This window comes from Phyllosticta citribraziliensis (assembly GCF_038025025.1).
Source record: "Phyllosticta citribraziliensis strain CPC 17464 chromosome Unknown J3D65scaffold_8, whole genome shotgun sequence".
Lineage (NCBI taxonomy): Eukaryota > Fungi > Ascomycota > Dothideomycetes > Botryosphaeriales > Phyllostictaceae > Phyllosticta > Phyllosticta citribraziliensis.
In genome coordinates this window covers 1,577,675-1,603,328 of record NW_027117345.1, presented here as the reverse complement: position 1 = coordinate 1,603,328, position 25,654 = coordinate 1,577,675, and the positions used below count along the sequence as shown (strand labels likewise).

General features: G+C 55.6%; 9 protein-coding genes across 9 annotated transcripts; 5 read left to right on the top strand and 4 right to left on the bottom strand.

Annotated features, from left to right (window-relative positions):
• The first annotated feature begins 437 nt into the window (after positions 1-437).
• J3D65DRAFT_630556 (Alpha/Beta hydrolase protein) lies at positions 438-1,970 on the top strand. The gene has a single exon (XM_066800841.1). It carries the CDS (start codon positions 681-683, stop codon positions 1,857-1,859), a length of 1,179 nt encoding a protein of 392 aa, XP_066653962.1. The 5' UTR covers positions 438-680; the 3' UTR covers positions 1,860-1,970.
• A 176-nt stretch (positions 1,971-2,146) lies between these two features.
• On the bottom strand, positions 2,147-4,218 carry J3D65DRAFT_669329 (uncharacterized protein; the record flags this gene model as incomplete). The annotated part of the gene is made up of 3 exons (XM_066803186.1): positions 2,147-2,307; positions 2,397-4,116; positions 4,174-4,218. 3 exons carry the CDS (start codon positions 4,216-4,218, stop codon positions 2,147-2,149), a joined length of 1,926 nt encoding a protein of 641 aa, XP_066653961.1.
• A 344-nt stretch (positions 4,219-4,562) lies between these two features.
• J3D65DRAFT_445662 (phosphotyrosyl phosphatase activator) lies at positions 4,563-6,572 on the top strand. The gene is made up of 3 exons (XM_066796296.1): positions 4,563-5,361; positions 5,412-5,763; positions 5,817-6,572. Exons 1-3 carry the CDS (start codon positions 4,733-4,735, stop codon positions 6,288-6,290), a joined length of 1,455 nt encoding a protein of 484 aa, XP_066653960.1. The 5' UTR covers positions 4,563-4,732; the 3' UTR covers positions 6,291-6,572.
• Positions 6,573-6,833: 261 nt separating this feature from the next.
• J3D65DRAFT_669327 (uncharacterized protein) lies at positions 6,834-7,735 on the top strand (the record flags this gene model as incomplete). The annotated part of the gene is made up of 3 exons (XM_066803185.1): positions 6,834-6,846; positions 6,951-7,247; positions 7,314-7,735. 3 exons carry the CDS (start codon positions 6,834-6,836, stop codon positions 7,733-7,735), a joined length of 732 nt encoding a protein of 243 aa, XP_066653959.1.
• Positions 7,736-9,081: 1,346 nt separating this feature from the next.
• Positions 9,082-13,577, top strand: J3D65DRAFT_630540 (uncharacterized protein). The gene is made up of 4 exons (XM_066800840.1): positions 9,082-10,041; positions 10,103-10,289; positions 10,473-10,968; positions 11,019-13,577. The coding sequence occupies exons 1-4, from the start codon at positions 9,499-9,501 to the stop codon at positions 13,381-13,383; spliced, it is 3,591 nt and encodes a 1,196-aa protein (XP_066653958.1). The 5' UTR covers positions 9,082-9,498; the 3' UTR covers positions 13,384-13,577.
• Positions 13,578-13,781: 204 nt separating this feature from the next.
• Positions 13,782-17,435, bottom strand: J3D65DRAFT_445633 (uncharacterized protein). The gene is made up of 6 exons (XM_066796295.1): positions 16,871-17,435; positions 16,414-16,749; positions 14,890-15,786; positions 14,475-14,791; positions 14,333-14,382; positions 13,782-14,283 (listed from the first exon to the last, which is right to left on the bottom strand). The coding sequence occupies exons 1-6, from the start codon at positions 17,034-17,036 to the stop codon at positions 14,181-14,183; spliced, it is 1,869 nt and encodes a 622-aa protein (XP_066653957.1). The 5' UTR covers positions 17,037-17,435; the 3' UTR covers positions 13,782-14,180.
• On the bottom strand, positions 16,666-18,579 carry J3D65DRAFT_445470 (putative peptidyl-prolyl cis-trans isomerase Cpr7). The gene is made up of 5 exons (XM_066796294.1): positions 18,436-18,579; positions 18,312-18,379; positions 18,252-18,261; positions 17,945-18,199; positions 16,666-17,889 (listed from the first exon to the last, which is right to left on the bottom strand). The coding sequence occupies exons 1-5, from the start codon at positions 18,446-18,448 to the stop codon at positions 17,120-17,122; spliced, it is 1,116 nt and encodes a 371-aa protein (XP_066653956.1). The 5' UTR covers positions 18,449-18,579; the 3' UTR covers positions 16,666-17,119.
• A 2,241-nt stretch (positions 18,580-20,820) lies between these two features.
• On the top strand, positions 20,821-22,110 carry J3D65DRAFT_669323 (uncharacterized protein; the record flags this gene model as incomplete). The annotated part of the gene is made up of 4 exons (XM_066803184.1): positions 20,821-20,838; positions 20,892-20,972; positions 21,025-21,058; positions 21,107-22,110. 4 exons carry the CDS (start codon positions 20,821-20,823, stop codon positions 22,108-22,110), a joined length of 1,137 nt encoding a protein of 378 aa, XP_066653955.1.
• A 1,750-nt stretch (positions 22,111-23,860) lies between these two features.
• Positions 23,861-25,397, bottom strand: J3D65DRAFT_669322 (Rieske [2Fe-2S] iron-sulfur domain-containing protein; the record flags this gene model as incomplete). Its single annotated transcript, XM_066803183.1, has 4 exons — positions 23,861-23,949; positions 24,044-24,532; positions 24,599-25,070; positions 25,125-25,397. The coding sequence occupies 4 exons, from the start codon at positions 25,395-25,397 to the stop codon at positions 23,861-23,863; spliced, it is 1,323 nt and encodes a 440-aa protein (XP_066653954.1).
• Positions 25,398-25,654: the final 257 nt, after the last annotated feature.

Here is a 25,654-nt window from a genome sequence, read left to right as displayed (position 1 = left end):
GAGGAGGAGAAGAAGGCAATGAGGGGGAGGATTGGATGATTGGAAATGCTGGAGAGCCATAGCTTTATCGGACAAGGTGCATGGCGGATGAGAGCGTCGTATCAGACCGCAGCTTTATCAGTGCGGTCGAGGAAAAGAGTGGGGAGTGGGGGGCGTTGAGCGCGCGCAAAGCGGCGGCGGGGAAGAAGGTCTGGGGTGATGGAGAGTTGGTTGAGCGGGGGAGGCGTATCTCGACGGCGGCGTAGGAGTCATGGCGCGGTGGATGAGGTGAAGAGCGAAAGTAAATGGTTGCGTGACGATGGCCGAGACCGAAAGAGGCAATCAAAGCACGTGGATGCGTGAAGTCGTGCGCCGGCGGGTCAGGTCGTGTTCGGTCTGCTGTGCCTCGGCAACTCGACCAACCCCAATCCCAGCCACCCGCTCGCCTTGGTTCCTTATGTCAACCACGGACATCCATCAGCCACTGGCCGACTTCTGCTCCTTCATATGATCTTCTGGTGTCGAAACCTTCGCCAGCAACTCTATGCCGTGCCTAGGCCTCTTAGCCCTCCTCGGCCGTAAGCAGCCAACGCAAACACCGCCATGTTGCCGCCGGAGCCTAGTCGAATAAATCCAACGCCTCTGTCCTACATCAGCGGCCGGCCCTCCACACACTCGTCCTCCTCTTCCAGTCGCTGGAAATGTGTCCCAAGCTGCTCCAGCACCACCCTTTGCGGGGCCTCTACGCCCTGTACGCCATCACCCTCGAGGCCATCCGCATGCCCATCTGGATGCTGGTGTTTCTGATTCCCTCGCTGCGACCCTGCCCTCAATGGACCCATGCCCAGGCCGTGCGGCACAAGATCCTCAAGGCCTTCGTCTACCATTCGGCCATGCTCGAGATCCTCATCCCGCTGTCGCTCGACCCCGGCGGCGAGGGGAATCGCTTTGTCCTCATGCCGCCCGCCGAGACGGCTCTGTACCAGGGTCCGATGGTCGACAAGTCTGGCGCCATCCAGCCCGAAAAGATTGGCGGGACCTGGTATCCCGCGCCTTACCCCAGTCCCCTTGGCGCCAACGGCTCGCTACCGAACAAGGAAAACGACAACGACCACGGCTATGTGGTGCTGCACTTCCACGGCGGTGCCTTCGTGCTGGGTGACGGCCGCGAGCGCGACTGCGGTCCTCTTGCGCGCGGCTTGCTCCGCAACGCCGGGCCCAGCGGCGTGCGCTACGTTTTCTGTCCACAATACCGGCTCGCGGGGCCGCCGTCGAACGTGCGCTTCCCAGGCGCCATCCAAGACGCGGTAACGTCCTACGCGCACCTCTTGCGCACACTGCGCATCCCCGCCTCCCGCATCGTTGTCAGTGGCGACAGCGCCGGCGGCAACGTCGTCTTCGCCCTGCTGCGCTACATTTCCGAGTATGGCGACGCCACGGGGCTGCCCGCCCCCGCTGCCGCTTGGTGCTGGTCCCCCTGGATCAACCCCTCGGTCGCCGTCGACAAGACCCAGATCGCCCGCTCCCCCAATTACGGCACCGACTACCTGTCCAAGGACTTTGGCGCCTGGGGCGCCCGCGTCTACGTCTCTCCCGACGTGCCCCTCGACAACCCGTACGTCAGCGGCGGGCCCTACCCCTTCCACACTCAGACGCCCGTCTTCGTCCAGACGGGCGGCGCCGAGGTGCTCTTCCACGAAAACGTCGAGTGGGTCGAGGCCATGCAAAAAGTCAAGGGCAACCGCATCGTCGTTGAAATTGTCGACTACGCACCCCACGACATCCCCCTGATCGGACACATTGCGGGCTTTGCCGAGCAGTATGACCAGGTGGCCACCAAGGCGGCCGAGTTCCTGAGGGCCAATGCCGGTAAGGCTTGATGCGGCCGTCTCTTTCTTTGTACCAAGACAACATTACGTGTTGAGCAACGGGTGTGTATGAACGTTATGAAAGGGTTCGATAGACAATATAATGAACATTCTCAAAGTGCCAAAAACAACCCCTAATCTCTTCAAGGCGAGCGTTCGCCTGCGTAAAAATTCGCTGATGAAAAAGGGAAGGAGAAAAAGAAAACAAGAAAGCGGGGTATCATGAGAAATGTGAATACGCCGAGTCAGAATGCACCAATGAAGTGTCGTCGAGGCATCAGAGAATGCGGATGGAGGCATCAAAAGGTGGGTATTCTGTCGACCCAGTCAACGCCCGCAAGCATTCGCTTGAAGTAGCGCGCCTTTTCCGTGATTTCCAGGACGCTGAAGCACCGCAGTGCGCCGCCGAGGCGACAGTGCTCCTGAATTATCCGGGCGTAGACTTCGTAGCGTGGATTTGCTGTTTGATCAAAGCAGACACGCATTACGTCAGTAAAGGCATCTCTTCAAAGGCGGTGGATGCGGGTTGACAAGGAGAAAGCAACTCACCAAAGTTCCGCTGCCCATACACGTCCAAAGCGTGCATGAGAACCAGTCCCTCGTCGTTCGTCCAGTCGGGGCCCACAATCTCTTGCGCCACCGGCAGCTGTTTCGCAGCGCTGCCATTCTGGTGATGAGCAGCCGCCCCACGACGGTGATCAAACGCATCGATGCGATCAAAGGGCTCGCCATTGGCATCAACATTGTCCATTACCTTGTCCGCTTCGTCGTCCTGGTGTTTGGGCAGCTCAACGTGGCGGAGGTGCTTCCAGCACCGCGGATCGGGCTCCACCTTCATGCGCAATACGTGTAGCCGTCGCCAGTCCTCGCGGCGTGGTTGCTGCTCGGCGAGGCGCTGCTCTTGTTGTGCGCGTCGCTGGGCTGCCAGCTCGTCTCGCCGCCGGTCTTCCTGGCGGTCCGCTTCGCGCTGCTCTTTGGCCGCTAGGCGCTGTAGCGCTCCGCGTAGCTCCTTGTGAAACGCGCGTAAGGGGGCGATGAGATGGTTATTGACAGGTTGCTTGAGCTTGAGATGCGCGGCGGGTGAGCGGTTGCTTTTCCGCACGCGGTCGCCGAGCTTGATGATGGCGCCGGCAAAGTAGGCAATGTGATTTGCATGGGCAGCTGGCATGCTTCCATCTGCACGTCCGAAGAAGTGGTCGAAGAGGTCAATCGTCCCGTAAAGACCCCTGACAAGTGCTGGGAATATGAACGCGTGCAAATCTTGCATGAGGAATTTCTCTGGATGTTCAATGTCGAGATTGTCAAGGACCTTGGTGATCTGGAAAGTGTGTTTTCGGACGGCCTCTGCCATGTCTGTTCTGGACGAAACTTCCCCCAAGTCGACTTCGTCATACATATCAAAGGCCGCGTGATAGTCTTTGATGAGTTTTTGAAGCCCGGCGCACCTTGATTTGAGAGCTTTCGCGGTCTGGCTCTCAACTTCCAGGCCATTCTCCTTGATGCACTTCTTGATCTTTCTCATTCCTGCTTGTCGGTCCAGAATCCCGTGGAATTTCTGTTTCAGCCCGAAGAGTCCGTTTTGATCGTTTATCGGCTGGTCGTCGCCCACATTGCTCGCTTCACCCTCGGAACTGTCTTCATTTGGCCCATTTTCCTCTTCTTCTTCGCTGTCTTCTTCCATCTCTTGAGCCTTCTCTACTCTCCCATTTGTCCGATTGGCATTACTTTCCTCGTACTCGTTGTCATCCTCATCTTCTTCCTCCTCCTCCTTTTCCGCGCCTTTTTCCCTCCTTTGATGCTCTTCGGGCTCAAGATTTTCTCCCTCATCATTTTCGTCCTGCCCCCCATCTGCTTCCTCCTCTTCTTCCTCCTCATTATCGTTGTTGTCATCCTGTCCTAAATCTACCACCTGGGCATTTTCGTCCGTCCTGATCTGTTCGTTTTCCGACTCGTTGTGCTCCTCGTCACCATTTGCCGGGCTTTCATGATCTACTCGCCTGACTTTGTGTGTGCTTCTTATCGGCTGGCGGGACGAGTCTGTCGATTCCCCAGTGCGGGAGTGCGAGCGTCGTAGAAGCCGTTCTTGTCTCGTTGGCAGGGGCCTGGCGGATCTGGCGGCTCTATCGCGAGGAATGGGTCTTGAGGGAAGTACGGAGTTCAGGTAGTCGACGGGCGTCTTCTTCGTGTGCGGAGTTCTCTCTTGACTCGCCTCTCCCCAAAGCTGAGCCGAAGGTTCATCTGTCTCGCTTGCGTTGTATACGTCGGGTTCCTGGATGCCTCACTAATTAGTTGACTGCCCACTGCCGAGTGGGAAATAGCTACCGACTTCGCGTTCCTGGCGACGAGCTGCTGCGCGTGTTGTTCGCACCATGGCGCGGTGTAGCTTCGCGATCAAGTAATGGACTGACGTTGCTGCCGTCCCAATAATCTAGAGTCAAAGAGTCGCAGGTGGGATCTGTAGCGCCCTTCATGCGTAAACTTGAAGCTGAATGTCTCCACCCACGGTTGCCGTGGCATCCGCGTCGAGGGTTTGCGACCGGCCCCACTGATTGTCAGATGTGAGATTAGATTAGATTCAAAACGACGGCCGCGGAACTGCGTTTGTGTTTGTTGAATGTCTGCTCGAAAATTGAGATCATTTGCAAACTGCTCTCCAGGAGGAATTTCAGTAGTAGGTCCACTGTGATCACTCGAAGATGCCTTCGGTTCCATTGACCCTACATAGGCGGTGGCTACAACCTACGTCAGCTAAGGTAAGCTAGGAAAGAGCTTGGGCCAGCCCCGCTGCTGTTCCTGGCCGCACGTGAAAGGCCAGCCGAAGGATGACATCGTTCATCTGTCTTCAATTCTCGACTTTCTTAACCGCGACTTTGTGACCGTACACCATGGCAAACGCTTTAGACGCCAACAAGCCGCTCGCAAAGCTTGACTCTGCTTCGACGCACCGCTTCCAGACGCCCAAGAAGAAGATCAACGATGGCGAAGATGTCAACTTCTTCCTCACGTCCCAAGGCTACGCCGATATCATGACCTGGATCCTGCAGCTCAATGCCGCCATGTTTCCTAAGAAGACCGACTCTTCGTATCGGACATGGGGCTTGCACGGCGAAACAGTCGCCTTCTCCGACCCGGTGCAGAAGCTCGGAAGCTTACTGCAGAAGCTGGATGCCGTCATCGATGAGGCTCCCCCGGACCCCGGCCCACGACGTTTTGGCAACGTTAGTTTTCGAAAATGGTTCGAGATTGTGGAGCAACGGCTACCTGTCTGGATGGATGAGGCCGTTGGATCTGAGGTTCTCAGCTTCGGGAAAGATGACGGCGGGGATGTCAGCGCAAAAGACGAACTCGTCGCATACCTTCTCGGCAGCTTCGGGAGCGCTCAGAGGTTAGATTACGGTACGGGTCATGAGTTGAGTTTCTTGGCATTCTTGGGCGGCATCTGGAAGCTGGGGGGATTTGCGGAAGCAGACCCTGGCGTGGAGGAACGTGGGATCGTCATTGGGGTTGTCGAGCCGTAAGTGGGTCATTCCTGAACTGCAGCTGAATCTGACATGGTGGTGGCAGATATCTCAAGCTGATTCGTCGTTTGATACTCACCTACACCTTGGAACCAGCAGGTTCTCACGGCGTTTGGGGACTGGACGATCATTCTTTTGTTCCGTACATCTTTGGCTCTGCTCAACTATCGCCTCCTATTCGCAGCCCTGCTGATATTCCTGGCGAGGGCTCATTACCAGACGCCCCTGATCCGGGCGATGTTGCGAAACCTAATACCGTCCAACGCGAGCGCAAAAAGAATATGTACTTTAGCGCCATTGGCTTCATCTACGATGTGAAGAAGGGTCCATTTTGGGAACACAGCCCCATCCTGTACGACATATCTGGTGTCAAGGCTGGTTGGGCAAAGATCAACAAGGCATGCTCAATCGTCTCTTCCTTTCATGTGTGTGTGCTGACGAAATGGCACAGGGCATGCTGAAGATGTACAACGCCGAAGTTCTCTCAAAGTTCCCAGTAGTGCAGCACTTCCCCTTCGGCTCCCTCTTCTGCTGGGAGAAGGATCCAACGGCGGTCGAGCCGCCCAGGACGACCCATACGCAGAATCAGCCTTTGAGGACTCCTCCTACCTCTCAAGCAAACGAAGCATCTCAAAGGCTTCCTCCGCAGGTCACTCAGGGGTTTTCCGCAAATCCCCAGACCGGCCTGCCAATGACAGCGGCGCCCTGGGCAAGGTCGTCCGGGGCTGCAGGGGCTGGAGGCCTGGGTAGATCACGGCAAGGCATGACGCAGATGCCCGCTGCTTCAGCGGCCGGTAACAATGCCACCACCACCACGGGAGCGCCTTGGGCAAGACCAGCTCCAACGTCACGGTCTGAAGGAAGGCCAGCGGAGACAATGGCTCCCACACAGGCACCTTGGGCGCGCAAAGATCCGGCGCCCTAGACAGATGAAATTGCTCAAGTCATTTCCCAGAGCAAAAAGAAGCCTTCTCGGGCCGGCGGCAGAAGATTGGCCCAGGCTCTTGGAGTGTCGCGGCAGGGGGCGCAGCGATTGGATGACGGATCAGAGATGAAGGCTGCCTCGCATCTCGGACTTCAAGGCAGCGATTTGTGCGCCAGAAGTTGGTGGACACGGGGTTTGAGTAATGGATGGAGAGGTGGGCAAGGAGAGAGTTGGTTGTAGGAGGTCGAGGCAAGTGCCGTTGTAGACTGGGAGTCAGCAGGGCGCTTGGGCCAAAAATAGCCACGACCTGATGAAACGGTTCCGACAGAATCTGGGGCTGAGCAAGCTGCATCCCAGCACACCACTGCAAGCGGGACGAGCTCCCCCAAGTCTCACGACTCCTCATGCTTCCACCCCACAACTAACCTCTGCTCGCCGACCGCCTCTTTCATTTGGGCCGTCAGGTTACTTCCTCAAAAGGCCCCCTCTGCTAGCTCCTTTCCCCTCACCTGCGCACCACCATTTCCACCCATCTTGCCCACCATGCCTGGCGTTCGTAAGTACCTGGCTCCTTCACCGCCGCCGAGCGACGCGCAGGAGGCACCCACCGCTGGCCGCAACCTCGTCTCTCTGCCTCATGCTGACGCCGCCGTTTCCTAGCACCCGACTCGATGGCCACCATGAAGAAGGCCTTCAAGAACCTCTTCAAGCGCAAAAAGGCCAAGAAGGACGCGGCGACCAACGGAGCGTCCGCGAACCAGGCTGCCGGTACCGCAACGACCGAGCCTAATCAGCCTACTAAAACAACTCCCGCCGCCGCCGCGCCCGCCGCTGCCCCTGTTGCCGCTGCTGGTGCTGCTCCTGCGGCTGCTCCGGCAGTCGATGCAAAGAAACCGGAGGAGTCTAAGCCGGCGGGTGAATCTGACACCAAGCCCGACGCAGGGAAGGAGGTTGCCGGTAAGCGCTCACATCGACGTCGTCTCACGAATCGCGTCTTTACGACGTAGGCTAACAATGATACAGCTCCGGCGACAAGCGAACCATCGCAAACCCCCGCTGATCCCTCTACCGCTCCGGAATCGGCTGCGCCAGCCGTGACCGAACAAAAGAGCGAGACGCCGGCCGAGTCAAGCGCTGGTCCAGCGACAGACGCCAAAGCTGTCACTGCCGAACCTGAGGCCAAGCCAGCCCCTGTCGAGGAGACACCCCTTCCCAAGGCCAACCCGGCTCCGGGAATGTCTGCGACCAGCGGTCCGCTTGATGACCACCCGAACCTCGACATAGCCCTCGCGGACGATAAGGATGACACTGAGCAAAGCAAGAGCGCAGTGCCGGAGCAGAAGATTGAGAAGACGGAGACCAAGCCCGAGATCAAGTCTGACGCTCTCGCGGCTGCTGCCGAGGTCAAGCCTGAGGCCGCTTTCACTGCCCACGAAACCAAGTAAGCCTTGGATAGTTTGCAATTTTGCGAGGAAGTGCCATCGTGAGATGGGGTTGTGCCGGATGTTTTGAAGAAGGTTCTCCTTCACCAAAGACTACAACTCGAAGGAGACTGGCCGCACCAGCATTCGTTTTTGCGTGCATTTGAGCAGATGTCGCGTTTCTTCTCGGTTTCTCAGTCGTCGGTCATCTGCAACGGTGTTTACTGTCGTTCCAGCGATCGTTATACCCCCAATTCGCTATACCCAAATTCGTTACAGCTGCAGCTGAATATTTTGTTCCAATGAAAAAAAGAGTACTCTTGGCGTTTTGCCCCTTTCCGAATGGAAGGTTGTCAGCCGCATCACATGATTGCTCGATCTAACTATGATTCATTCTGAAATGGTCACAAACGCTGACTCTTTGGGACGTGGCATGGTACAAGCTGTCTCGTTGCGTCTAGTTGAGCGACATACCTGCCTGAGATGGACATGGCAGCTGGAGCCTTGCTGCCTGCATGCCTGCGCCCTGTTTGTGCATCGTCGAATCATGACAAAGTTGCGGAGATGGACGTCTTTTGTGGATAGGTCGCGTCGCGTCTTGGCCCTGTTGCACGTATGCTGACGCTTTCCTATAGGGTGATACATGTACTTGGAAAAGTAACGGCCGCCATTTTCCTTGATCGCCTTGTGTTTAGGTAAATGGTGAGTGCTCGGTTTGGAAGGTCGCACGGCACAGGCGAGACGCACAGGGCCGCGGGCCAAATGTCCGGTTGACGACAGATCAAAGCCACCGCAATTGTGGACTCTGGATAGCGTTCAGAAAAGTGGAATGATGATGGCGCACGGGCATGGCAGCACGAGCACATGAATTTTTGGCTTGCGGAAAAGGCACGCGCAGCGTCTGCAAGAAGAGGCGGGCATATGCGGACCAAGCCAGGGTCTGTATGAGGAAGAAGAGAGCACCAGCTGGCCAAGGGATCCGGCCGGGTGATGTGATACAGAGACGGTGATGACGGCAGGGCGCGCTGGTTGGGGGACGTCAGCTCACAGCGATCCCAAGGCACAAGATGCGGGAACGGCTGCCGGTTTGGCCAGCAGAGGCGAAGAGACGGTGGACAGGGGCGGAGCTGGCGGTGCCGTCAGATTATGACGGTGGAGGTCGAGGCGGAGGTGAGTCGGTGCGCTGCTCGGCAGTGGGTGGTGATGGATGCGATGGAACATTAGGGTCGATGTCACGGTGTGCGGGTGGAAGCTGACATGCAGACGAGAAAGAGACAGGGCAGGCTCCAGCGTCCCTGCAGGTATGGACATGGTGGTCAGTCATGGTGGTGAGAAGAGCGAGACGCCAGCCCTACGAACCGTCGGCCTCTGGAGCGTGTCGGGCCAATTGCACCAACTCTGGCAAAAATATCACCGCCTCTACCTTACCCACAGCTTGCCGCCGTGCCGATTGGCCTGTCTGTCACTGTCTGTCTGTCTGGACCGGTGCCACCAGTCTGACACTCCGTCCATCGCGCGGCATGCCCGCTTCCAGCTTACCGCCCCCACCCCCCAGTCTCTGAAAATGCGCCTCCAGAGCCAGCATCGCACCATGATGCTGCCCTCTTCAGCCGCAGCACCCTTTCTCTATCTTCTCCATTGCCAGCGCCGGCTCCACCTGTTCCACCTGTTATCCTCTTGGCCTATATCAACCCCGCCTCTGTCCACATGAAAGCTCCACCATCAAGCCCCCGCCGTTTACCAACCACATCTTTCCTAGACCTTTGACGCAATAGCCGCCGGCCGGGATGCATCCGCAGAAACTCAGTAATCTTAATATAACCCTCGTCGACAGAAGCACTTCTACTCCACTCCACTCGCGCACTCCGTCCGTCTACGAGCCCGAGGCGAGACCAGGTCTCCAATCATCCCAGCAACCCACAGACGAGCAGCAAGGCCCGTCCCGACGCAGGATGCCTCGGCCCGAGCGCCCTCCCCAAAAGTCAATCGACGACTTTTGGGACAAGTTCAACACCAAGCACCCCGGCAAAATCTTTACCATCCTGCCCGACAACCTGTACGCTAAGCGAGCGGCTCATCAGCGCCGGAAAGATCTCAGTCCCGGACAAAATGCCATTGCCTCCTACGCCGAAGCCGTGGCCCATTGCAAGGCCAAGGTCGACAAGATTGTCAAGGAGTGCAGGAGAATCAACCAAAAATACAGGGACCCGCACTTTGACATTGAGGCCGATTTTCGGCGGAGCCGCGAGACGGGAGCTCCGCCCGACTGCTTGACGGCCTTGGACCAAGAAACCACCGACCTAAAGCCTATGAGCGTCAAGAGGGTTGAGGTAAGAGCTTTCGGAGCATTCGACCACCATTTCGGCCCAGAACCCATTTTGACTGTCGCAGGACATTTTTGAAAAGCCGCAATTCTTCATACAAGGAGCCACCGCAAACGATATCCGACAGGGCAACGATGGCGACTGCTGGCTCATGTCTGCGCTGTGCACGTGCAGCAACAAGAAAGGCCTTATTGACCAAGTCTGCGTCGCCCGCGATGAGATGGTGGGTGTCTATGGCTTTGTTTTCCACCGAGGTGAGACATTATCTGCTGATTTCTTTTTCAATCTTCCTATTGGTACCACTACGCCATGTTCTGTTTTTGGACGTTGTGCCACCCTACCCCTGGCGCCACCCCTTCCCCTACTAGCCAACCGCACCGCACCCCACCTACCACCGATACCAAGAAAATTGAACACCATCTGACCTGCGTATCTAGATGGCGAGTGGATCTCAGAAGTCATTGACGACAAGCTTTACCTGATCAAGGAAGATTTTGACGAGTCTACGCGCGACCGTCAGCAGTGGCTGGAAATTCACAATCGTAAAAACCCTGACGATGCATATCGCCGAGAAATGCAAATTGGCTCAACCGCACTGTACTTTGCCCAGTGCAGTGACCCCAACGAGACTTGGCTACCCCTCCTCGAGAAAGCTTACGCCAAGGCCCATGGCGACTACGCTGCCATCAATGGCGGCTTCGTCGGCGAGGGCGTCGAGGACTTGACCGGCGGTGTAACAACCGAAGTCTTTTCGACGGATATCCTCGACAAGCAGAAGTTCTGGGAGGAGCTCATCAGAGTTAATGAAGACTTTCTCTTCGGATGTGGTCAGATGGGCGGCATCTATGGCGAGCGGAAAGGCATTCAGGAAAGACATGCCTATTCGATCATGGAGGCCCGCGAGGTCGAGGGCAACAAGCTCCTGAAGTTGAGGTAAGCTCTCCCCGTGATTTTGACTTCAACCATCTAACAGCCGCCTCTAGGAACCCGTGGGGCAGGTCTGAGTGGAAGGGTGCGTGGAGCGACGGCTCCCGAGAGTGGACCCCAGAATGGATGGAGAAGCTGAATCACCGATTCGGAGACGACGGCGTCTTCTGGATCAGCTACAGGGATCTTCTCCGCAACTACCAGCATTTTGATCGCACTCGGCTTTTTGGTCCTGAGTGGACAGTCACCCAGCAATGGACAAGCTTGAACGTTCCTTGGTCCGTCGACTACCACGACACCAAATTTAGCATCACACTCAGCAAACCGAGCTCTGTCGTCATTGTTCTCCAGCAGCTTGACGACCGCTACTTTTGTGGTCTCGAGGGTCCTTACGAATTCCACCTCATGTTCAGACTGCATCGCGGCGATGAAGAAGACTACATTGTCCGCAGCAATGGCGCATACTACATGAAACGTTCGGTCAGCACAGAGCTCAACCTGGAAGCTGGAAGGTACACCGTCCTCCTGAAGATTACCGCAAAAAGATACCCAGACGTAAAGACGCCCGAAGAAGTGGTGCGCGAGACATGTCTCCCGCGGAGAGAGAAGCTTCTTTCAACTGGTCTAAGCTACGATCTCGCCCACGCCAAGGGACAGTTCCGCCAATTGGAAAGGGAGAAGAAGCAGCGGGACAAGCAGGAGCGGAAGGAACTCGAGAAGGCGCGCAAGAAGAGGCATCACGAGAGAAAGCAAAAGATTCGCCAAAAGCAGCACATCAAGACGCAGCGGAAGAGAGAGAAGCTTGCTGCCAAGCAGGAGGCCATGGCCAGTGGATTCCCGACCCCTCGTTCGTGCGAGCACCGAATCGACGAGGAGGACGATAACCCGCTGGGTATCAGCGTCACGAATGACGAGGGAGACGAACGCCCTTCGATCCGCTCCCGTCACCGCGCGAAATCTTCGACTTCAGTCAACACGATACGCCTGGAGGCTGCTCAAAACGCTTTCAATGGACGCGGAGGGTACAACGGTCGAGGCGGCTACAACGGCCGCGGCGGATACAATGAGAGCTCCGAGTCCTTCCCCGAGTTTGTCTCGGGCAACGAGGTAGGAGAGACTGGTGTGTCTTCTTCGCACCTCATGTCCCCTCACCTCACTTTCGAAGCTCCCACTCCCGTAGATGGCCAAGGTGGCTTCGGAGGCCGGGGAGGGTATAACGACTCCGAGCCCTCTTCCATCCATCATTCCCGAGGCCATTCGCAGACTCTCCCTTCGACCGGCTTCGACAGGCGCATTCCCGAAACGCATCTTGTGGAAGGCCGCGTGTCTCCTTCGGCGGATTTCACTGGAAGAGGAGGCTACAACGGTAGGGGCGGTTATAACGGCAGGGGTGGCTACAACGAGACGCCGCCCGACTCCGACTCGCAGCCCATCAATGAGGGTCATCTTGAGCGCGGCTCTCCCTCGCAAGGATATACAGGCAGAGGAGGCTACAACCAAGGACGCGGTGGATACAACGAGGCCCCGGAGCCATCGGCTCCTCACCCCGGCACGCCTCCCGTTGGTCGTAGCCGTTCGCCATCCGGGTACGGCGGCCGGGGCGGATACAATGGACGCGGTGGCTACAACGAGACTGCCGATGTGCAAAACGCCCAACAGCCGGGCACTCCTCCAGTCGGCCGCAGCCGCTCGCCATCCGGATACACTGGCCGCGGAGGCTACAACGCAGGGCGAGGCGGCTACAACAACGACAACGAGGGCAAACCAGTCGACTCGCGGACGTCGTCGCCCGGCGCTCCCGTCCGGCGCTCGACGCTTTCGCCGCACGTCGGTCCCCTGCCCGTGCGCCCAGGAGCCCGCAGCATGCGCGCCTACAGCAACGGCGGCGGTTCACGGTCGCGCGCCTCGTCCGTCGCCGGCTCGCTGGCGGCGCAGCCGCTCGATCTTTCCGACTCGGACTTGACCTGGGATTCTGAAATCGACGGCGACACGCTGACGAGCGACTCGGAGGACGATAACAACGATGCCGGGGCTCAGCAGCCGCATTCGCTCATTCCGCGCGCCCTGCTGCCGCCCCCCGTTGCCGCGTTTGGCGGCGGAGGCGACGACAATGCTGCAGCCGGGCCGGCCAACGACGGCGCAGCCGAAGAAGAAGACGACGAGATTGAGCGCGACCCGTGGAACGCGGTCGTCGTGGTTGGCCTACGGGTGTACAGTAAAGACACGGACGTAGCCATCGAGGTCGTGCGGCCGGGCCAGGAGGAGCGGCGCAAAGGCAAGGGCTTGGATCGCACCTTAGACGTCGACGACAGCTGCAAGGACGCGACCATGAGCGGGGCTGCCTTGAAGGCAAAGGGTGATGAGGGACTCGAGGATGTTGGCAGTGGCGTGGCGAATGTTGAGGTATCCAAGTCGGGGTAGATGGGTTTGTGCGCGTGTTGGTGAACGCTCCAGGGTTGAATGATAGTAGGATGAGGGACGGGCGCTTAATTGGTCTTTTCCACGGTTTTCACCGGTGTGTCGTTGGCTTGTATCCAGCTACTGCGTGTTTTCTGTCTTGTTGTCGTTGTCTGCTGCGGTTGTTTCTCCACTTCAGCTGTCCATTCACTTAGCAATGTCGTCATGAAACCATTTTATTTTGCTTACCTTACTACGCGTTGCCTTTGCAAGAAATCGAGCATGGAATCCTGCCTCAAAGCTTAGTATGCTGGCATCGTTTTTGGGACAGACACGGACTTGCTTCGTTTTGCGTTAAGGGCAACCAGACGTCACGATATACAACGCAGTAACAGCGTCATCTTGGTCTCTAGCCTGTCTGTCCAATCTAAACCAATGTATTATCCCCTTGCGCCGTAAAGACGAAAACTGTTCTACGGAGAAGTCAGGTCTCATAGGTATCCAAAGATTTCAACACCAACACCACAGCGGCCATGATGAGACGGCCCCGCTCTACCAGTAGCAACGCATCTTCCCGGCCAGCTGGCGCTTCAAGCGCGCAGAACCTCAGGCAGGCGCAGGCGCTCCTCGCAGGCGCTACTCCATAAACCAAAACGGCGAGTCCTCTCTCATCTCCGCCGCTCGGTTGCCCTCGTGGTTAGCCGACTGCGTGGTCATGGATTCGATCTTCAGGTCGTACTCAGGAGGGTGTATTATCGCCGCCAACCCCCCGGCGGGCAGACGTAGGTACCGCGGGTCGCTGGCGCTTTGCCTGATCGTACTCATCCGACGCGGCCGAATTGTTTTGTAGTTTTGCTGCTGCTGCAACCGCCGCCGCCGCCAATCCTTCCCCTGCCTTTTTGCTTGCCGTCTCTTTTTTGCTTGCTGCTGTCATCGTCATCGCCGTATATCATTTGCGACGTGTACTGCTTACTCTTTTGCCGGCAACGCTGCTGCCACGAGCATGGCGAGGAAGAAAGTGACCTGTGAAGATTCCACCATTGCGTCAGCTGTGACTTCGTTCACGGTATCAACAACCGGCAAACTAAGGAAAGAAAAGGCTCGCCACGACGTACCCCAGCAACCCAAAACGGCAACCCAAGCCAAGCGCCACCGCCGCCATTCAAATCAGCCCCAGCGCCGTACAACGCGGCGAAAGCGGCATTTCCGAGCAGAATGGCTGCGAGCTCGAAGAGGACGAGCGTCCCGTACAGGTTGCCGGTGCCCGACGAACGTGGAGGTGCGGGACGTGGCGATGGTGATGATGAAGAAGCGGAGCAGGGGGAGGAAGGGCGGGACGAGCGAGGCTTTTGGCAACTTGAAGCAGAGAAGTGTGCGACGAGGCCGCGCATCGTTTGCGTTATTCCATTGCCCAGGGACAGCAGGATGAGGCCTGCGAGTGGTTTCGCATGTTAGCTGGAGCACCTACTAAGGGAAACGTGCTGTGGTGCGGGAATTCCAACATATAAGCTGCTCGCGGGAGACACATACCAAAGATCATGACTCCAGGTCCTCTATGGCCGGCGGCCCCGGCACCCGCAACGCACCAGCATCCCACGGCCAACAGACCCAAACTGCCCCTTGCCACCCACACATCGACCATCCTCGTCCCAGTCGCTTTCTCGTCTTTGTCATCTTCGCCTTCTAGAGCTTCCTCTTGTCTTTCGACCCTGCTTGTCCTGCGTCTGGCGGCGCCTCCCATGAGCCAGCGGCCCAGCACCGGAAGTCCAATAAGCACCGCTAGAGACAGGGCTCCCTTGATTGAAAGCAGATACCCTGCCCGCGCGATGCTCCAATGTAGCGCTGCCGAGGCGTACTGCAGGAAGAGGGTGTTTGATGCGAGGGCGAACGTCTTCAGGAAGACGATGAAGAAAACTAGCGAAAGAGGGGAAAGGAGATGCTTAGGAGATACAAGGGAAGGACAAATTGCTTTCAGTCTATCTCGCAGGTTTGGTCTGTTCGAGAAAGGTTCCTGTGGCGCACTGGATGCAGCTGCGGCAGAGGACGAAGACGGCGATACCATCGCCCCGGAGTCTTTACGTGACTCCGTGGTCTTTGCTTGTGTCGTTGTGCGCCTTTCCGTCTTGATCAACGTCTCGGGCATGGCGAGACAGATAGGCAGCGAAAGGAGGAGGACGGGTGTTGCGATTTCGTAGGGCAGCCATATGTCCCGCTCGAGGAGGGCAGAGCCAGCGATGGCAGCGAGCATGTCGGTGACGCGGATGGCCGCTCCCAGGAGATAGAAAGACGTTGTTCGGGCAGTCTGTGGCGCGACGTCCACGATAATTGTGTTCATTATTGCGCCAATGACGCGATGGCCTCCGCCTATGAACTGGAACAAGCTCGACGCCCAGACGAGGCGGACGGGGAAGAGCGTGTGAAAGTAGCCTGGGGCAGAAAAGAAGTCGATGTGTTAGTGGAGATCTGCTACGTGTACCCGCCGCAGGTGGAAGGTGTAGAGAGATCAAAACGTTGAATGAATTGGGTGAGCTCACACACGAATATTATCCACACAAAACTCAGTATCTGTCCGCACATCCCCATGAGCAGGACTGGTTTTCTACCGCACTTGTCCGCTAAATGGCCGTAAAAGATCGTACACAAAAGACCTTGAGTAGACGGAGATTAGAAAGGACCTTAGAACACGAGTAGGAAGAAATGACTCGCGAAGAAAGGATCGCCTGTGCAACAGAAAAGCGCAACCATGGCTTGATATTATGCCAGGCTAGCATTCAGAGACCGTCCAAGAGATGACTGTCAGTTCCCCAATTCAATAGTCGGCAGATATTGTCTGCCGTGCGAGGATTGGTGGAAATGGCTGTGCCACACACTACAACGACCGTAGAGAACAGGGAGAATGAAATGAATTCAAGGTGAGTGATCAAAGCCATTCAGGATCCCCGGAAAATAGATGTTTGCTTGAAGGACATGGATGGAAATCGTTCTTTCATAGACTCAAAATGTATGTGATTGTGCATTGTGAGAGAAAAGAAATAGGGAGACGAATCGGCTTACCCGGCACAGTTGTCAATATCTTCAATACCGCTCTCAAGTATGCCAGCTCCACTTGTATATCCTTCACCTTGCAGTACTTCTCAGGTACGTAGGACAGAGGTGGGGGCCCTATCAAGCGGGGTTCATGAGTGCGGTAGTAGTCGCGGCAAACGGCCATCTCGAAGAGACGAACTTCAGGTGCTGCGGTGATGCCATCGCCAAGGTCCGCTACAAGAGAAAGCAAGCCACAAAGCAGTGCAGCATAGGGCCAGTGGGTTGCTCGTGGGTTCCGTGTAACCCTAGATGTTGAATCGATATCGGAAGCTGCTCCAGTAGCGAGGAGGGGAGTGACTTCATCTGTCTCGGTCAAGGGCACTGGCACGGATTTGACGGCTAACGAAGGCATTACGTAGTAAAGAAGCACGCGACGAGATGGTGAGAAAGCTGAATGAGATGTAGAATATGAATCGCAACTTACCCTCGGAAGGGTGGTGGCTTGCCAGATGATATCCTTGCATGACCCCGCCGCGCGACATGGTACTCCATGATAACTCGACCTTTCTTTTCCGTAGAACCTGGCAAACCTTGCCTGCATTGATTGAGCTTGGGGGAAAATCATTAGAAGCATGCCTTGTGTTCGCCATCTCTTTTCCAACGCCATATCTTGAGCCCCGTGGTGGGCCTTGCGGTATCGTAGATGCAAACTGCAATCGTATCTGCCTCAAGCTCACGAGAAGAATTTGGCGTATGCCGCCTTCTCCTTCTTACGCAGCTCCGCCAGCTTCTTCTTTGCGCTTGCCAACGAGTTGATGATAGCGGCATCGTTTGGCGCCAGGTTCTGGGCTTGCTCGTAGTCCTTGATAGCCTCCTCTTCGTGCTTCCGAGCTTCGAGAGCTTGAGCACGGCGGTAGAGTGCCTTGGCCTTCTCGGCAGGGCTCGCCTCCTTGACCTCCAACGCCGAGGTCGCACTCTTGACAACGCCTTCATAGTCCTTGATCTTGTACTGCAGCAGCGCGCTGTTGTTGTTCAGGCTGAAGCGCAGAGCCTGCAGATGCTTCTCTGCATCTGCACCATCCTTCTCCTCCACCTCCGGGTATTCGTTGAGATAGCGCAGTCCCTTCTGATACTTGCTCAGACCGAGACGAACATCGCCTGCCTTGAAAGCCTTGTTGCCCATTTCCTTGACTTCCGACGCGATCTTGATTATTTCCGAAGCACTAAGCTGCTCCGCTTGGTCTTCGGGGAACTCCTCGTAGGGATCGCCGGTGTTGTCGGGGACGCGTTCGGTACATTTGACGTAGTCGTCGCCCGTAAGCTCGCCACAGTCGGCAATGGTGGGATACTTGTCTGCGACGGGCTTGTCCTGGCCGCCGGTGGGGAGGTTCTCAATCTGGCGCACAATAGACTTGCCATTGATAACTTCGCCGAAAACGACGTGCTTTTCATCCAAGTGAGGCGTGGCGACGGTGGTGATGAAGAATTGGGAGCCATTGGTACCTGTACATGTCACTGTCAGCTCGCCGGCGGCACCCACACTCCCGGCACAACATACCTGGACCAGCATTGGCCATGGATAGCAAGAACGGCTTCTCGTGCTTGAGCTCAAAGTTCTCGTCCTCAAATTTCTCGCCGTAGATGCTCTCGCCGCCTGTGCCATTGCCCGCGGTGAAATCTCCGCCTTGGATCATGAATTGTTTGATGACGCGATGAAAGCCGGAGCCCTTGAAGTGAAGCGGCTTGCCGAACTTGCCCTCTCCCTTCTCGCCAGTACACAGCGCGCGGAAATTTTCGGCGGTCTTGGGGACAACTAGCCATGATCGGTCAAATGGCGCCATGGTAGTAAGCAGAGGGAAACTCACTGTCATTGTACTACGAAGGTCAGTGACGGGTCAGAGTGAGGCAGGACGGTGGGAACCTACTAGCTCGAGAGCGATTCGACCAGCAGGCTGAGTGCCAATGTTGATGTCGAAGAAGACACGGCTGCGCTCTAGCAATAGTATCAGCGGGAAAGTCGCGTTTGGCGGGGTAATTTTTTGGGCGTACTTTGCTCTGCCATTGTGGATGTGGGAGTGTGCTGGGGTGAGGATTGATGGAGGTTGGATGTGTAGAGAGAGGCTGAAAGTTGCGGGCGCAATAGGTCTCGCAGAGCAGTCCAAAATATCTTGGGCGCGACCAAAAGCAGATGCTGCTTCACGAAGATTCCACGCGCAACAGAGCGGTCTGTGCTTCAGCCAAGCCACGGCTTGTAGCCGCAACACCAACACCATCAACCCCCACGATCCTTCACCCATGCCACCAGTTTCCGCTTCAAAATCTTGTGCCTCGCGGCTGGCTCAAACTACTTGCTCACAAACACTCCTCTGGTCGATGCAATCCCGATTCCAGTGGCGCGTTCGACACGATTCTACATGGCACTATGCCATCGTTGCACGCTTCATACAGGAGGCTCAAGGAACTATTCCTCCACTTGGATCATGGCTTTGCTAGTCAAGAAACAGCATCCGCAGACGACTTCGACTTAGGTCGCGGGCCAGAATCATACTCTTTCCGATACTCAATCAAGTGTCTCCATTCTCCAGCATGCAAGTTCTCTTCAACATGACAGAATCCTTCAGAGCACTTCAAGAGCTCCCACCGGCATCACCGGCATCACCGTCATCATCACTTCCTGGCCTGCTAGTTTTTGTCACCTTACCAACCCCGAAAGCCCTCCAGGCGTCATATCTCCGGTACCTTATGAGCCAGGGTCTGTCCCGCAACAGAGAAAGGTTTGTTCAGCTGCTTCTGTCACGGTCGCATGGTGTTTTCTTTCCCTTCTTCATGTGTCTCTGACCTTTGAGCTACATGGGTTTACTTTTCATTTTTTAGCCCCCATGCCACAACGGTGCTAAACAAGGCGGAGAGGCTCCGAGGGCACTCTGATGTCTGGATCCATCATTGCTACGATCATCTCTGCACCGACTCATGTCATGCTCCACACACAATGATACAGCAGCGAGTCGTGCTGAACGCCAAGTTCAAAGGATGACGCCGCAAAGTCCGACACGCCCTCGGCCTTATCACTCCAAGTCCTCGAACTGCTTCTTACGCTTGACTCGGTGATAGCTACGAACATTGCAATTGGCCGTTTGTCCCCTCGTTCCTATATATTTAGGATATCACAGAGCACCCGACCTCGGAAACACCTGCGATTGCCGGTCATGGGCTCCCAGCCGGTAGAGCTAGGTTGCGCGCCGGCCCGGCCGTCCAGAAGACCGGCTGCGGAGCGCCTTGCGTTTGAAGATGCAACGCCGAGGATGACATCCCACTCTCGACATCAGACCGGTAAATTCCAAGTTCCTCAACTGAGAAGACAAATGATGAACGACTCGAGCATGTTGACGGGTATTCCTGTCGTGCTGGACAAAGATGGCATTTTGAATCTGGACAGAAGACGCCGTGCAAGCACAGGGTTGGTCTCGCAGAGTACCACAGAGCCGGTACGGAATCCAGGCTTATGGTGTTCTACGCACGCACGGGGTAAAATTTGGGCCTAGTCCAAGACAAATGCAGCTGGAGAATGCCGCTCACCGAGAAAGTGCCGTCCACGCGTCGAAGGAAATCGCTATTCCAGAAAATTTTGAAAGTTCCAAGCGAGAGGTTGAGCAAGAGGCTGAACAAGACATGCAGCCCAATGACCGCTGCGAGTGTGTCTCTCGAGATCCTGCCATCGACCTTTGGTTCTGGCATGGCTTGAATACTCCGTTAGCGCAGGTGTTTCAAGCCCCTTGCCTACCACATGGTCATTACAAACGCTTCGCGCGTATTCAAGCGCGATCTACGCACGCACGTCGTTTTCCTTCCTCGCGGTACCAGAGACTGCTCCGTCACTGGGGATGTGGAGCGCTTCCTTCCCGTTCTTGCATGCAGATCTGCGACTTTGCGAGGCCGATGTCTTCCCGATGGCAATCTTTCGTGCGCATTGGTCTTGATGACCACATTAGGAAGAGTCTATGCGGTATAGCGCATGTTTTACGGTGATTTTCGATGCTCCCACACTTCAAAGGGGGCCCTTTTGGCTCTGCTCAAAATCAGCTGAGCGCTCGTGCAATTCTTAAAGCCCTGAGCTCAAGGGCCGCGCTCTACACTCACAGGACGGACCCGTTCACAAAGTGGCCCACTTTTGTGTGTATCCCATCCTCGTGCCCTCTTCAACAATGGCGAACTCGATATTTTGAAAAACATTGGCACGATTGTTGATTCAGAAATGGCTGGCCTCCAGTTTGCGACTCTGATTACATCATTCTTGCTAAGTAGCTTGTCTACGATCTTGGTATTGATGAGGCAAGTGTTTGGCAGACAGGAACATTTCCTCGAATACTTCTAACGGATTGCAACAGGCTGTACTGCAATGTAGTTGTGATCAAAAGGGCTGGATTGGCGGATGTCATGATATTGGCAGCAGTGGTAGGATGTCCAGCTCAACAGCATCTCAACTGTTCCTACTGACGATGCGACAGATCATTACATGGGGCATCACTGTTACGAATGCTTTCCAAGTGCGCTTTGGCGCTGGTGCGCCGTTCACACCAGCTGAGGAGGTAAATACCATTCCTTGCGACTGCTTCGATTTGCGCTCTCTGACCTGCGCAGACTGTTGCTTTCCTCTTGGGAACATTGAAGTCATGTAAGGATCTACTTTGACGGGAACGAAAGCGCGAACTGACAATTAAAGGGTACGCCTATCAGATTTTGTACCAGGTCGACCTCCTGTTCATCAAGCTTTCGATTCTCTTCTTCTACCGCACGATATCTGAGCACCGTTGGTTCCGCAAAACCGTCTACACTGCTATGGCAGTTGTGGGCGCCACCGCCATCTCCTTCATCCTCACCAACGCCTTTCAGTGTCCTCATACCTCAGACGCATTCTCTATGGCCGTTTTCATTCCCGGCAGATGCAACGACCGAGAGACGATGTTGATTGCTCAAGCATCAATCAACATTGTGACCGACTTCTTCATCGTCCTGCTCCCAATGCCTCTGCTATATAGGCTGCGGATAACACGTGCGCGGCGCGTGACGCTCATGGCAATCTTCAGTGTCGGACTTCTGGCCCTGATCTCCTCCATCCTGCGGCTGGTCAACGTAGTTATATGGACGCGATCAGAGGATCAAGCAGAGAGTGGAGGTCGGATCCTTGTTTACACCAACATTGAGCTGAATGGAGGCATCATGTGTGCATCTTTTCCTGCGATCAAGGCTTTGTGTACCACCGCGATGGCCAAGGCCAAAGACCGTTTATCCACACTAGGATCGCTCAAAGACTCCTACGACCGTTCCGGCAAAAGCAACTCCAATTCCAAAGATTCAAAAGCTTCAAGGATGAGCTCGAAAAGACAGAGCACAAACCCAGGGAACAGCGTGTCGCTGCAGACGCTGAAGAGTGCAAAGAGTCGAACTCGCAGGATTTCTGAAAATCTCACGACCTCGACGAGAAGTCGGACTGTCCAAGATCCAAACGCGAGCGACGAGTGTCTGTTCATCGACGAAACAGGGCAGTCTCGAGTCGAATTCTACAAGGCAGAGGCAGAGTCAGATAGGCACGATCTAGGAGTCAAAAGGCCCCCGGATGTGCTACTCAAAGAGAATGCCATCTTGAAGAGTATTTCTGTCAACCAGTCCACTTCGGAAGCAGCATCACCATCGCAGCAATACTACCGACAGCACTTCCTCCGGTAACATTTCCTCAGAGAAATTCCTTGAGCTCGCATTGATTGCGCATGCGTCCTCGTGGAATTGGAAGTCGAACGGTACAACACTCAAGGGAAAATGCGAACTCCAGAGGCTTCTGCAACAGGATGATGATTTCCAACTTTCCTAGGAACTCAGACCCTTAGAGGGCACGCAAGCGCTGTATGGAGAATAATGACCAACATGACTTCGATGAGCATGCAACACCATGAAGCATTCAGGCATTCATCAGGCTGAGTGAACCTTCTTGGATACAAAGTCACTCGATGTCACCATGAACACAAATTTGTGGCCCTATCAAACTTCAGGCTCGACTGCCCGATGATGAAATCATCACTCTCTTCTTCGGGGCGGCAGGAATCGCTTCGGGCCTCTATGACCTGGAGCCGTTTTAACTCTGATTTTCAACGCCCCTCACATCACCCGCAAGCATAAAAGCCTACACAGAACCTTGGTGTGAAGAGTGGGTGGGGATAACCTTCTTCACAATAAGGCTCACCCGCCCACCCTACACATCAACAATCGGGTCAATTTATCCAGTGCGGGGAGACAACGGCTAGAAGCTGGCCATTCAACTAACGCTGCATGATGGCGATCGTGGTCAAGTCACGACTCAACTTTTGAAGGTTGAATTCTCCACCTTGCTGCCTCCCGCCGCTTTCCGTCCGCTTCCATCCCGTCGGCGTCAATCAATGTTCTCCGGAGATCATCTTCATCCGTCGCGAACACTCGACGCGGCATAGTCAGGGAAAGTGTTGAAACAAGCGCCTGAGCGATACTAAGGCAACAGTGGATTTGGGTGGGTAGCGCGCAAGTCCACGTGGTCGCGGCGAGGGTCAAGGATGTTCTCGACTTTTCAAACGCCGAAGGTGGGCAGAGAAGCGGAGAGCCCCTTCTCCATCGCACCCCACATCGCCACCATCATTTTGGGCGGTCTCCGACTGGCACACGCTCAACTCGTGGAGCAGATGACCTTTTCTTCCGTTGTACTGTAATCGCCCTTGTTCCCGTCATCAATCGCCTAGAAAGCCAGCCGTCCCCGGATCTGGCCGCATTCGCCATGGACGGCTTTTGCACACAATCTGAAAACAAAATATAGCCCTACGACAACGTCTCACTGGCAACATGGAGTCCCGGATCTGGCTGCCAGAATCAGCGGGCCAATGCTACGAGTGTGGCCACGGCTTCCCGAGCCATTGTTTGAGGTCGTGGGCCAATCGGCAGGTATCCGCAGCACGGCGGGTTCGGAGCCGCGCGGCTGCTTCCGCCCGACGAGCCGATCCGCGTAGGTTGTTGACCTGGTTGGAGCTGAGGTAGCTGGCTTGTTTCCGAGCCCGCGGTGAGACCTCGAAGAAGTCATTCCCGTAACCTCCTTGTTGTTCTTCTTTCGTGGAAACCTTGGCCTGCGTAGTGTACTGGGGAAGAACGTTTAAATCGACAGGGGTGGTACACGGACCAAAGGTGTAGTTCACCATGTGGCGTTTAGGAGAGCGGCTAAAAGCTGGAACGCCTTCATGCTAAGTCCACGCATATTGTGTAAGTGGGATTATTTTTGTATAAGCAGTGATTGAAATCGAGGTGTTTGCGGATTAGATCTTGGCCCTCTTGTGCTAGTTGGTAATTATGCTAACCTTGACATAGGTCTTTTGCTGCGATAACGGGGTGAAACATCGACTCAGTGCATCTCCATATTTCCGTCCCCAAGGACGTCCCCACGTACGTCTATCGCCCATCGACTTTACCACTCCAAGCCATTCCGTTGCCCTGTCTTTCCGAATGGATCCATCTCCGACGCGTTCGATTTCAAACACTCCAGTTGCTTGCACACTGCAGTCGAATCAGCCGAGCTCTCCACAACATTTCCGAAAATCCACAGCGCATTTCGAGCAGATCCAAACGAGTGAATGGAGGATGGACTTACGCATGTCCGCTTGGTTAAACCTTTCGCTGGCGCCGGATTCACGGCTTGCAGGCCAAATCTCCTTGCCCGCTTTTCTCTCAGCTCTCAGGTGATGCGTCAAGCAGTCCAAAATACTCGCCTGCAATCCTGGATGCTTCTGCCACTCCGGACGCGTGGCCTTTGCAGCGGCGTCCACATGGGCCTGGACACTGTGCTGGATTCTGTGGATCGCAGCATCGCCCTGGGGATTATCACCAGGCCAGTTGAGATAGATGTCGCAGCGAAAAACAATTTGGCGAGCGGACGAAGGGTTTGCCGACAAAGTGTACCAAAGCCTCCCGCCGTGAGAGACATGCAGGGTGCTCAGGCCGTGGCTGTCCAGAATGGCAGGAGCATCACCGGGAGGATGAGCCCCTTTCCACAAAAGGGGAACTTTGGAGATGAAAAAGGTTTTCCATCCGTGGCTCGGGAGAGTTATGCCGGTGTGCCCAATCTGCTCGAAGTAATCGGCTGGCATCATGATTAGCCTCGCGGCACCGTAGAGCGCACCTCAAAGCCTCCCCACCCCGCACGTACCGGCTTCCTTCCAATTCAAGTCTGCCTGAAATTCAAACTGCGTAAGCGGGGCAGATCGCTCAGAAATTCGCCACGCACTTGCAAGAACGTCAGTTTCTGCAAATTTGGGCGAGGAATCTCGCGCCTCGCTGCTGAGGTTGATGAACACAAAGCCTTGCTTGGTTGTTAGGGTGTGCAGCGCAAAAAGGCTGTTCTTGCTCTTGTCAAAATTCTTAATGTCTTCAAAAGCCGGCGCTTTCACCAGACAGCCCCTGGTATCATAAGACCACCCATGATAGCGGCAGCCCAGGACCGTGGACGAGCCTGACTTCTTCTTGACAACAACATAGGCGCGGTGACGACAAACGTTATGGAACGCTCGAATCACGTGGTCCTTTCCAAGGATGAGGAAAATCGGGAATCCGGCAATCTGGAAAGTGTGATAGTCTCCGGGCCTGGAAAAGCGGCTGCGATGGGTGATGAATAGCCATTGCTGCACCGTGAATCAGGTACCTGTTGGCCATCTTGCTGTTCCTCGTTGCCTCACCTTGCTGAAAATGGCACGCCGCTCCACAGAAAATACCCTGTCACTGCTGTTCCAGTCCTCAGGATACCGAGGACTTGGCTCGACTACGGGACTGCTCGAGTCTTCATCTTCCTCTAGAATGGTCGGCGGTCTTGCGCTCGGTGCGAATATTGTGGACAAGGGTGTCGACTTTGGTTCCCGGGTCGCGTGATGGAAGAAGAAGATGTAGGCACAAATCGCCAACGCCGTGGGAGGGATAGCGAGACAAAACAGTCCAATCAATGGGCCTTCCATTTCGAAGCACGCAAAGTCCAATCAGCCAAAATGCAACAAGTTGACGTGAATCGTTGATCTTAAGTGTCGTCACAATGCGGCTGAGGTCGCTTTCACGGGTTGATGGTGCAATGTTGATCCAGCAAGCGCTATCAAGCCTGCCCGAATTGGTTATGGAATCCTGGTCTTCCCTTGTCCAGAAGGTGAGTGAGAGCGTCGAAGTGCGTACAGCGTCCAAGAGAGCGGCGGGGAATGGATCGCGATTCCGTTTTGGGGTG